The sequence below is a fragment of the Petaurus breviceps genome, unplaced genomic scaffold (genome assembly GCF_028583685.1).
Source record: "Petaurus breviceps papuanus isolate PSGF00001 unplaced genomic scaffold, PetGlider_PUasm1.0 90842, whole genome shotgun sequence".
NCBI lineage: Eukaryota > Metazoa > Chordata > Mammalia > Diprotodontia > Petauridae > Petaurus > Petaurus breviceps.
This window is the reverse complement of record NW_027187358.1, coordinates 21,561,536-21,574,025: the sequence shown is the minus strand read 5'-3', so window position 1 is coordinate 21,574,025 and position 12,490 is coordinate 21,561,536. Positions and strand designations below refer to the sequence as shown.

Below are 12,490 nucleotides of genomic sequence, written 5' to 3'. Positions count from 1 at the left end.
ATTAATACAAGTATACCCACCAGTGAGGTAGACTGTAACCCTATCATGCCTTAGTATGGCCTTCTTGAGTTGCTGGGGCCAAAAAGTTGAACACCAAGTGTTCAACTTTATAGTGATAGGTCTCTCTCAGCATTTAGGCAGGCTGGGCCTCAGAAAGAAGGTCCATTCGTATACAACTTTCTAGCACTCTGTTAGCAAAATCCCTAAGAACTTAAGAGTCATGACCATGTCACGATGAAGTATGAGAGTATGATTTTACTGAAGAACTCAAATATTTTAAGCAGAAAATATTGCTAGCATTATTGAATACACACTGTAATAAAATTAATGTACTTCAGTCCTTGGGAAAAGTCAAGGGCTTTCAAGACATGTGTCACCTCAAGTTATAAAACCAGCAACTTCAGTAGCACAGGAAACTTGTACCATGATCACAATCAAATTAACAGAGACAAGGCTGTAAAACATGTCTAACACTTAAATTTCTAATTTTTTAAATTTACCATTTCTCTCTTGAATTATTCGAATTGCTTGCAACTGCATTTCTATATTTTTCTGGACCATCATTGCTTTAAATATACTGAAATCTTCAGCTGCCAACACAGGTTGCAAGATGGCCTGTAGAAAGAAATGTGGATGTTAACTTCATAATTTATTTATAATTTAAAATCCTTAAGGTTTCTCTCCAAAAATATTTTGGTAAGAATACAGCACTTTAAATCAGGCATGCTACATTATCTAATAAGAAGGACAAGGTCTTAGAGGATTGATATCTTATTTAGGAAAAGCAACGTGAGAGCTATAATGAATAAAGCTGCTCTTGAGGTCAGGAGACCTGGGTTTGAATAATGACTCTGTAGATCACGAGCTATAACCACATACAAGTCACTTAACTTCTTTTGGTCTCACTGTCTTCTTTTGGAAAAGGAAGATAAAAGGCAGTACCTATGCTACCAACTTTACTTGACTGATGTGAGGAAGGCACAAAATCTATGCAAATATCAGTTGTTATTAGCATAGGAGTTGTCACAGGCTGGGTTGATATCAAAATACTCTTAAAAGTAACAGAAAAGGGGTGGCTAGGTGGTGTAGTGAATAGAGCGCTGGCCCTGGAGTCAGGAGGACCTGAGTTCAAATCTGGCCTCAGATGCTTAACATTTACTAGCCACGTGACCCTGAGCAAATCACTTAACACGAATTGCCCAGCCTTCCCTTCTCCCAAAAAAGCAAAAAAAAAAAAAAAAAAAAAGGAACAAAAACGAAACTATTAGACTTGGAATAGTGTGTCTATAGGCTATAATCTACTATGGTAATTTGCTTATTACTGATTAAAATTGATTGGGATAGATACAAATAACTTAATTTAAATGGGAATTTGCACATTAAAAACATTATCTCATTTACACCTCAAAGCAACCCTGTGAAGTGGCTATTATCATCATCCTCATTTTTCTGATAAGGAAACTACTCAGATACACACCTGAACACAAGTCTTCTTCATTCTAATTGCAGGACTCTACCCACTATGTTGTACTCACTTCTAGAACCTACCAGGTTAGCTAAAAACACTGAGGGCCATTCAAAATAACTGAAATGTTAACACATTTTGAAAGAGGTCTATTAGCAAATAAAATGTGAGGTTACCTATGTTGGTATAAACACAATGAACAAAAAAAATGAGTTATCATTTAACTAAGATATTCAGGAAATGAGAAACTGGATTTGACATATAAAAAACAAAGCAAAATTAGTTCTCACCTCAACATGGATTCCTTTTATCTCTCTTACCTAAAATCGGAGGGAGTTTGGGAGAAATTAGGTTTGGACCAACAGCTTTACAGACCATATACACTATACAGATCACAAGTTCAAAATGGAAATGTAGCCTTGAACACTAAAAGTTACAAGTTATAGCCAAGACGCCAGCCTGAACAAAGGAATGCTGCCCGGCTCTCCAATGCCTATTCCACCAAAAACCTGAAATGGGCATCAAACCAAATAATGAACAAGAAATCTACCAAGAAACTAAAGTAAGTGGCTTCACCTCAGAACTGCACAAAAAAGTGGACCAGCAACTCACAGGAATGAGAAAAGGAAGCACCCACAAAACCAGCACTAGCAGAGGCAAACAAACAGGTAATCTCCCAGCACAGCTCAGACTAGGATGATCTAATCCTTCAAAATCCATAGCAGGCTGTCCTAAGATTCCATAGAGGACCTTAAAGACCCAGCTCTATTAAGCTCAAAGACTCGGGGCAGGGAGAGAGAAAAGAATTAGTGAAGTAGGCAGAGATCAGCGGAGGAACCCAAGTGACATAGGACAAGATCAAGCAGAGATAACCAATCCACCGAAAAGTACAGCAGGAGGCAATGACTGTCCTGGCAAAAAGCTCCCGCTCAACTAAGTCAATAAGCCTTTAAGTGCCTACTCTGTCCCAGGCACTGTGATAATCACTGGGGACACAAAAAAAAGGTAAAAACAGTGCCTGCTGTCATGGAACTTCCAACTTAATGGAGGAGACAAACATGCAAACAACTACGTACAAACAAGACATATACAGGCAGAACTGCAGAAAGTCTCAAAAAGAAGGCATTAACGTTAAGGATAATAAGGAAAGGCTTCTTGGAGAAGGTGGGATTTTAGCTGAGAGTTAAGGAAGCCAGGGACGCCAGGAGGTGGAGATGAGACCAAGCACAGGGGAAAGCAAGTAAAGATGCCCTGAGTCAGATGATGGAGTGTCTTGTGTGAGGATTATTAAATAGGTCAATATTATTACATCACAACGTACATGGAAAGGAGCAAAGTGTAAGAAGACTTGAAATGTGAGAAGGGACCAGAGTGTGAGATTTAAAAGCTAAAGGATGTTACATTTGATTCTGGAGAGCCTCTACAGTTTGTTGAGAGGACAAAGTATGATATGGTAAGACCTGAGCTTTAGGAAAATCACTTTGGCAGATTGCAGAGGACTGATTGGAGAAGGAAGAGACATAAAACAAGGACATCATATAGAAGTCTATTGCAATGGTCCAAGTGTAAAGTAACAAGCTTCTCCTTCAAGATACAAATAAATAAACTTGAGGATTTGATTTTTATCAGACATCCAAAAGCAAGAAGAAATATAATTTCATGAGATATTTGGTCATATCACATTGCAAAGTTCATGAAAAGTATTTGCATAAGACCATCATGAAAATAATTGCAACCTTTGTGCCAACACATATTGCAGAGAATAAGGAGACAGAGAAATCCCATAAAAATTCAGGAAGACTCTCCCAATTAAATTAACATAGATTTTGATACTAGATGATTTCAATGCCAAAATAGTAGTAGGCAAAGATGACCAAAAAAAGTTGGAAAATATGGCTCAGCGGTCAGAAATGAGAGATATTATACTAATAGACTACCCAATAGCCTCATGCCACATACCATGAATATTTTTTTACTCAAAGAAAAGAATCAAAAGGTGCTATAAATTATTATGAAAAAATAACACCAAAAAGTAAAATTGATTATATTTTAATGGACTCAATTCTTTGTGGGAGTCATTCCTGAATCAATAAGCTCTCTATGCACAGTTAGACCACATATTTGGCAGGGCAAAGTTCAAAATTAATTCATAGTTAGAAAAATAATAAGAAAAGGCAACAGCTGAGTAAAATAACTAAAATCTAACCTGAGTTATTGTTGTCAAAAATAGTAAAGAAATGGAGGAAGGGCCATAGATACTAACAATTTCTTTCAGAAGTTCAGACAATATATACCAACTGCCATAAAAAAGAAGAAAAAGAGCCTAAAAAGCATCTTAGATGGCCAACACAAAATTTATTCGTTAAACCAACAGGTATGGCAGGCAAACACAGCACTGGTTTAGAAATATAAACTCCTTTAAAAAACCTTCCAGAGAATGATGGTGGAGGATTACAAATAGTATCACTTAATAAAATAGTGAGGACCAGTGGAGAAAAACTAGTATTTAAAGAAAGCTTGACAAGAAAACTAAGTAAAGTCATACCATGAAACTGGGAGGATAACAAAGTGGCAAAAGATGCACAATTTTTCATAACAAAATTTATAACAACAGGTGAAGTCATTCAGACTGACAATTTCTCTAAAGTTACCAATGATTTATTTTCAATAGCCAGATCTAAAGGGTTTTTCTCAGATTCTCCAGCAGACTGCCCCATTCAACATCCCTACTCTCTCACATTTATTCTCTCACCTCCTGATTGCTTCAGTATTGCCTACAAACATGCCCATGACTCCATCTTCAAAAAACTCACCTGATCCCTCCCTCCCTGCTTACGGTCATCTTATATCTCTCCTCTCCATTTTGGCTTAACACTAGGTGTCTCTACTTCCTGACTTCTTTCACTCTCTTCTAAACCCCTACAATCTGGCTTCCAACTTCATCATTCAACTGAAACTGGCCTCTACAAAATTACCAATGATTTCTTAATTGCAACAGCTAAAGGCCTTTTCTCAATTCTGATCCTTCCTGACCTCTCCAACATTAACACTCAATCACCTTCTCCTGGGTACTCTCTCCTCTTCAGTTTTCATTACACTGCTCTCTCCTAGTTCTCCTCTAATCTGTCTGACTTCTCTTTTTCAATATCCTTTACTATTACTTCTGTTCACTGTGCTTATACCATAAAACTCTGCTTTTGGCCCTCTTATTTTTTTCCTCTGTACCAGGTGTGATAGTAATGGCAATTAAAGATTCCCCTGTATTGGCTTGGTTTTCAAATTGATTGTATTAAAACCCAGAGTTTGTTAATCCCACTTGTGGGATGGGCTTGTTGATGTGAAAAGAAAGTCCTGAAGTGGGAGGAGCTGGTGATGTAGATTTGGAGAGACAAGAGAGAGGCGGAAGATCTTTTTTTTGGAAGCAGCACCTCGTGGAGAGAGAGAGACTAAGAGAATTGCTGGTGGCCGCTTTGAATTGCCCTGGACTTTTGAGTACTGCCCCCTGAGCTGCCAAGGACTGAGGAGACATGGCTGTTTTGCTGGTACTTTGTCTGTCTGTTTTGATGTTATTTTGCCAGATTTGTCCACTGGTGAAAGACTGTCCTTTTGTTGAAGAAGTCCTGGAACCTGGCTGTTCACTAAGAAGGCCTGCGACTGTCCTGCAGACAGAGAGTGAATACTGTCCACTGGTGAGGGACAGTACTGTTGTTGCAGGGGTCTGGAGACTGTCCTGCAGACAGAGTGAATACTGTCCACTGGTGAAGGACAGTGCTGTTGTTGCAGGGGTCTGGGAGCCTTTCTGTTGGTTCAGAAGCCCTGAAGAAGGATTTTCTTGTTGTATGTTTACAGAAATCCTGGGAGAGAGGGCTTTGCTAATGTGTTCAGGGGTTCTAGGACTGTTCTACAGACAGGATAAATTCATGAAGGGACTGGCAATGTATCTTATGGCCTTGCTAAGCCTTGTCTCCCCAGGAACTAAGATTGCTGAGAACTTGCCTCGTGTCAAGATGAAGAAAAGAGCTCCATTTGGGTATTAAGTGCTGTGTTTAAACTTGATGTAACTCTGGGGTAGATTCAATTGTGATCCAGGGGTGGGGAACTTTTGACCTTTATGTTTGGAAACTAATCTCCATTTGAGAAGAGGGGCTTTGTGGTGGACTTAATTAAGGTATAGCCTAGGGGTGGAGAAGTATTTAGAACAGAGACTTTGTAATTGATTGAATGATTGGAAGGTCCTGGGGTGGGGTAGTACTTGGAGATTATTTAATCACACTTAGTAAATGCTGTATTTGGAATGATGTCATATTTCGATCTTCTCTGTTCTGGGTTTGTTACTGAATAAAATAGAGAGCACCTATGTTGGTATTTTGAACCTGGGAAGTTGCCTTTGCTTGGTATTACATTACACCAGGGATTCCTACACCTTGGGTCCATTAAGTTTTTTTTTTAATATTTTAATAATGATATTTCAATGTAATTGGTTTCCTTTGTAGTAATTTAAAAAATGTTAAACACAGACCAACATAAAGTTCTGAAGTCTGGATAACCAAAGCTGAGCGGTAAAGTGTCAATTCATTTGGAGTCTACAGACAATGAGAGAATGTCAATACTTTTCTTACTTGACACCATATTACAATTACATTTTATTCAAATGCGCTTCTTTTTCCACACATTTAAGGGAAGTATTTTTGTATGGCTGTACCTTCCACTTATAGTATGGTCATAGTATAGTCAAAAGGTTTCAAGGAAAACATCCCTGACCATTTCTGTTCACATAGTATTAGAAACAAAAGCTAAAACCTGTGATGTCCGGGACTTTGCAAGAGGAGAAGTACATGCTTCTTGAAACTGATCTTCATTAATTCCAATTTCTTTTAGATAACTTTCTAACAGTTTTTCAACCTAGTGAAAGAAAATACATAGATCCATAAATAATTTTATAATATTGACAGGAGGAATAAATATTTTGTAAGAATTACTGTCATCTCTAATAAAACCACAGATAAAAATAAAGGGTATTTGAAAAATCCCATTATTCTACACACACAAGATCTCTTTCTAAAATGTTCACAGAGCAACTACTCTCATTTCATTAACACACACACACACACACACACACACGCGCGAGCGCTCAGCCACTTGTTTGTTTTTACTTTAAGACCTGTGGTTTCAGGGAACTCCAGCCAAGGAATGGCTTCTACAAATGTCCATCAGCACTTTCTCTTACAGTTTTAGAGTTACCAGGGGCACTACAAAGTGACTTCCCCACGGTCACAGTCAATATGTGTCAGAGAAATGACCATACCAAGGGCTACCAGACTCCAAGACCAGCTCTTTATCCATGTATAGATGCTATCTTCTAATTGCTAGAAATTAAATCATACAGAAGTGCCCTTAGAATAACCACCCTTGTTTTCAACATGCAAACACCAAAATGTAAAATATCATTTGTTAAGGGCCATAGGTAGAATTAAGATGAATGTAGTTTCTACAATTCAGGTCCTCTACTAAAATCAAACATGAAATCCCTAACATCAGAAAAATCAAGTTTAATATGTAGTTATAATTTAATTTTCCTGCAACTCAAACACTTATTATATAATGACAATGAGAAAAAAAACAACATAAACCTCCCTATTTCTTGGAAGCAGTAAAAGACAAAGGAAATTCAAAGATTTTTCCCAACATGCCTTAAGAAACTATCGCAAAATTATTTTTGAGTTTCCATACAGTTAGAAATCTGTAGATAATAACTCATGTACATAGATAGCATTTTAAGACTTGACCTGAAGTAGCCTTCTTGTTGGCTTTCTTGCCCGAAGTCACTCCACCCCCCCACCCTTGCCATCTTCTATTCAGCTGGAGGACTTCTTTGGCTTTTCCACCACGCCCCTGCACTAAGTACCTCCTCTCCCCATCCTTGTTCATATTTCTCTTCCCTCTTGCTCCCCTTTCAGGTTTCCGTTGTGTCTTATCTTCCTTTATTAGACTGCTTTGGAATGGTTAGGTAGGGCAATGGATAGAGCACTGAACCTGAAGTCAGGAAGACCTGAGTTCAAACAGCCACTTACTAGCTATGTAACCATGGGTAAGTCACTTAACTCTGTTTGCCTCAGTTTCCCTCACCTATAAAATGAACTGGAGAAGGAAACGGCAAATCACTCCAGTATCTTTGCCAAGAAAACTCCAAAGAGAGTCAGACAAAATTGAAAACTGAACAACAACAACATCAGACTGTAAGTTCCCTGAGGACAAGGACAGGTTTGTTGTTTTTTTTTTCTTATCTGTATCCCCAGCACTTAGTACAGAGCCTAGCAAACAGAACCTAATAAATGTTTACTGAGACTTAGAAGCATTTCATCACAAAAATCATGTGAGACAGGCAGTTCAAGAAGTTAGATTCTGGGCAGCTAGGTGTCACAGTGAATAGAGCGCTGGCCCTGGAGTCAGGAGGTTTCAAACCCAGCCTCAGACACTGAACACAAAAACTAGCCATGTGACCCTGGGCAAGTTACTTAACACCAACTGCCCTACCTTCCCCCCTCCAAAAAGCAAAAAAAAAAAAAAAAAAACCCCAAGAAGTTAGATTCATTTCACAATGAGGACAGTGAAGCAAAAACAGATTAAGTGACTTGTCCAAGATCATACAACTACTAAAGATCAAAGTCAGAACTCAAACCAAGGTTTTGTAGCCACAATATGTGTCCTTTTAACTATATTACACTTAGTGAGGGAAATACTAAAAGAGCCTCTGAATTCAACATGATTAGTGATATTGTTAAAAGAGGTTTAATTTCTGCACGATAAGTAAAAGAAATTGAGGATAGAAAAACCTATTACATGTGATTTAAAAAAACACTCTAGTTTTATTTTGTATCTTGTCAATTTTTTTTAAAAAAGCTAATGAAGGAAACTTGCCAGTTCTTTGTACTCCTGATGAATTTCTGTGTATGTCAACTTGCTTTCTTCTTCATCATCAAAAACTAAAATTTAAGAGAAAAAAATGGAGAAATATACCATTATACATGAAAGAATGTGAAAGCACAAGTTAAGGTTTAATGAAAAGATCTCTATTTAAAATCAACTTGATTCTCACTTGCCTGGATATCATGTATTGAAAAACATAAAACATCACAGCATTTTTAAGTGCTAAGGGTGTTTAGGACCCTTCACCAGACTACCTCAAAGAGTACATAATGTGAGTAAGAATAAAACGGGTCACATCAAATTACAATGGAGTCCAGATTACAGTTATCATGCCAGAATTTAGTTGTAAATAATGCTTGAAAGAAGTAGAGTATTTCTGCCATAAGATTTCACAAGATTGTGGCAAAGAAAATGCAATGAAAAAAATCTCTGTTTAAAGTGAACCTTATTTCAACTTAACTGGGTGCTGTTTACTTTTGAAAATGCTATTTGTTATGGCATTCAAAAGTATAGGTGCAGGTACCAAGGTATACCGTGGTCCCAATATAATGGTCCCAAACTAATCCACTGTCTTAATTTACCCTGGTATATATCTTCAATGTACATAGTTGTTTGCATGTTATTTTCCCCATTAGAATTTAAGATCCTTAAGGGCAGAAACTTTTTTGTTTTTTTTTTTGTTTTGGGGTTTGTTTTGTTTGTTTTGCTTTCTGTGTGTCCCCATTCCTAGTGCTTAGCACAGTGAAAGACTACATAAAACACCTTTAACCCACAAAAATCTATTTCCTTTCCTCCACAGAACCTGTGTGTCCCCCTGTTAGTTTTTTCATATTCAAATGTTTCCCTTGATTTCTGCATCATCATCCAGGTCACACCACAGATGACAATAGGTTATCCCCAAAGGCTGTCTTCTCTTCTGCCTCTACCCTATTCACTTAGTGATCTCATCAACTCCTAAAGATTCAACTATCATCCCTATGCAGAGGATCTTAAAATTTATTTGTTCTAATCCTAACCTCTCTCCTGCCCTCCAGTCTCACATTTCCAAATGCTTTTAGGCCACCTTCAAGTGGATGTCTTAGAGACATCTTAAATTCAGTTTGTCTCAAACTGATCTCATCTTTCCCCAGCCTCTCAAACCCTCCCTTCTTGCTAACTTCCCTACTACTGTCAAAAAAGTACCACCATTCCCCTAATTATCCAGGCTTGTAAATTAGGTGTCATCCTCAACTCCTTACTCTCTCAAACTGATCCCCCCTCATATGTAATCAATGGTCAAATTTTGTCATTCCTACCTCCTATACATTCCCTTCTCTCTCCTGATCTGCAACCACCCTACTACACAGCCTTTGTCACCTCACACCTAGACTACTGAAATAAAACTATTGGTGGGTCTCCTTGCCTCAAACCCCTCCCCACTCCAGTCATCCTCCACTCAGCTGTCAAACTGATCTAATTAAAATGAGGTCTGATCATGTCACCTCTCTATGCAATAAACTTCAGAATTGCCTCAGGAATCAAATACAAAAACCTTGATTTGGTTTTTAAAGCTGTCCATAACTTGGCCCCATCCTACCTTTCCAATCTTACATCTCACAGCCTACCACATACTCTGCAATCCAGTAAATTTCCCCTTGCTGTTCCTCACCTGACACCCTCTCCACAAGACACTCCATCTCCCACTGAGCATTTTCACTGTCTGCCCCCCTCCATGTTTAGAACTCTCCCTCTTCATCTCCAATTCCTAGCTTCCCTAAAAATCTCAGCTAAAGTTCCACCTTCCGAAAGAAGCCTTTCCCAATCCTCCTTAATTTGAGTGTCTCGCCTCTGAGATTATCTCCAATTTACCCTGTATGTACCCCGTTTAAACAAAGCTCTCTGCATGCTGTCCCCCCTTGCCCCTACCTTTAGACTAAGCTCCTTGAGAACAAGATTGTTTTGCCTTTCTTTGTGACCCCAAGTTAGTCCCGTAACTGGTACACAGCAGGTATTTAATAACTGTTATTTGACTCATAAGTGATTAACGAAGGCTTATTGAAGTATAACTACAAAGAGATATGAAAAACTATTTCCACCCTACCCCTTTACAGAGATGGAATATCCACAAGCATTGCACATTGGGTATATTTTCTGACTTTCTGGATGTACTCATCAGTTATGCTAATTTTTTCCTCTTTCTTTTCTTTAAAAAATATCATTTGTTATATGGAATGGTTCTCTGAAAGGAGGAATGATAATGGAGGAACTATGATGATGTAAAAAAAAACTTATTATTAAACTTATTTTTAAAAAATAAATTCTCATTGACTGATTGGCTCAATTCCTTTTAGAGTAAGAGTGTCCCTGGGTCCTTCTTTCTTAAGCAAATAGCATTTCATGGCATAGTCCAAATCCTCCCCTCCTAGAAAAAGGCTTTAAGCTCAGTGAATTCCTCTGGAGACAGGGAGGGACAGGGAGGCGTCTCCATCCATCACTTAGTTACTGGGGTTTTCAACCAGTTAAAAAGGTTTCTGTACTCCTTATCATGGTATTTACCTTTTCTTGGGGCAGAAACCTGGTGATTTAGGATTATGGCATGTCACAGTGGGGAAAGGGAAGCTTTTTATATCTATGTTGTGTATTTTATTTTCTTTGATTAAGAAAACACCGGATGGGGATGGGCATAGAGGAGGTGGGAGTGGAAATAGGAAGGTGGAGGGATGGCAGTGGAAAGTAGGAGAGTAGAGTAGTTAGGGCGGAGGGATGGAGGTAAAGATAAATTTATGGGACCGGGACGTGGAGGTTGGAAGAAGTGTGAGGAGGGGAGGATGAAGGTGGAGATGGATTTGGAGGAGTGGCGGGTAGGAATAGAGGAGGTGAGGATGAGTGGAGGGTGGGAGTGGAGGGGGTCAGGAGAGTAGGATGGAGGTGGAGTGGGGGCGGATAGGAATGGAGGTAAGGATGGAAATGGAGTCGAGTGTGGGGAGCGGGGGTGGAGAGGAGTGAGGAGGGGAGGATAGAGGATGGGACAGAACTGGGGAGGGGGAGCAAGGTGGAGGCAGTAGTGGGTGAGGAAGGGAGAATGAAGGTGGAAAGGCGGAAGGCAGAGGTGGAGACAAGGGCGTTTAGAGGAAGGTTCGGGGAAGGGGGTCAACGGAGTCCTATCAGCTTCAAAGCTGCCCCTAAATACAGCTGGCCGGTGGTGCCACGCGGCCAGAGAGAAGTGAGGACCCCTCCCCAACCTCCTCTGCCTCGCCGCGGAGGTGAAAGAAGGGGAGCTGCTCTTGCGTCCGTATACCCCGGGGAGTGGCGGGGAAGGCGAGGAAAGGGCTGGGTTTTACCTTCACACTTCTGTTCCAGAAAGTCCAAGATGGGGATGGACCAGTCAGGGCCGCGGAGGAAGCCCGCGATGCTCTCCACAACCCACTCCACCTCCTCATCTTCTTCTGCCGCCATGGCCCCCACCCTGCGAACCCCAGGGAGGGGCAGCTCTGGGCCCAGACGTCCCCGCCCGCGCTCTCCGAGACCGGATCCAGCTGCCCCCACGGAGCCCCGGGCTGGCGTGGAGGAGAGGGGGACCTTCCCAGGACTGGCCAAAGAGCTGTCCCAGACACCCGGATGGAGGCCCCAAACCGGTTAACTTGAAATGGTCACTATGACAACGTATGTAGTTGCCCCCGCCCAGGAGGGTTCGGTAGGAAAGGAGTTCCTGCGCAAGACACAGAGGGAAGCGGTAAGGGCGCTTTGGATTGGCTAGAGAAGCACTCGGGAGAGGTCCGAAGGAAAGCGGGGAGGTCGCTCTGCGCAGGCGCGGGATGGGGAAGGCTGGAGTAGGAGCTGCTCCCGATTTCACGTGGGTGGAAGTGTGTTTGAAGGCTGCACCCTGGTGTGGGACAGTCCGTGACCCTCGCTTTACAAGCCATGGCTACAGTGAAAGGAGTTGGTCTAATGTACAAGCAATAGCCAGGATAGAAAATAAACCTTGCAAATTGCCAGCTTAATCTATGGACTCCATCTTACCATACCCAGCTTCAAACTTTACCTTGCTTTTATAGCTTCCTATTAATAGCTGACGTTTGTATAGGGTTCTAACGCTTACAAAGCGCTGTACGAGCCATC

The 12,490-nt window shown here is 40.4% G+C and overlaps 1 protein-coding gene across 4 annotated transcripts in view; it reads right to left on the bottom strand.

The window, feature by feature from the left end:
* CFAP36 (cilia and flagella associated protein 36) overlaps window positions 1-12,156 on the bottom strand; it is a 61,418-nt gene extending 49,262 nt beyond the window's left edge. The window contains exons 1-5 of one of the 4 annotated variants that reach the window (XM_069071751.1): window positions 11,713-12,156; window positions 8,384-8,448; window positions 6,266-6,367; window positions 1,756-1,785; window positions 501-615 (exon numbers count right to left, since the gene is read on the bottom strand). In XM_069071751.1, coding sequence (XP_068927852.1) covers window positions 501-615; window positions 1,756-1,785; window positions 6,266-6,367; window positions 8,384-8,448; window positions 11,713-11,827 — 427 coding nt within the window. In that variant the 5' untranslated portion in view covers window positions 11,828-12,156. The remainder of the gene's footprint in view (window positions 1-500; window positions 616-1,755; window positions 1,786-6,265; window positions 6,368-8,383; window positions 8,449-11,712) is intronic. The other 3 variants (XM_069071750.1, XM_069071752.1, XM_069071754.1) reach the window with 3 other exon arrangements.
* Between the last annotated feature and the right edge of the window lie 334 nt (window positions 12,157-12,490).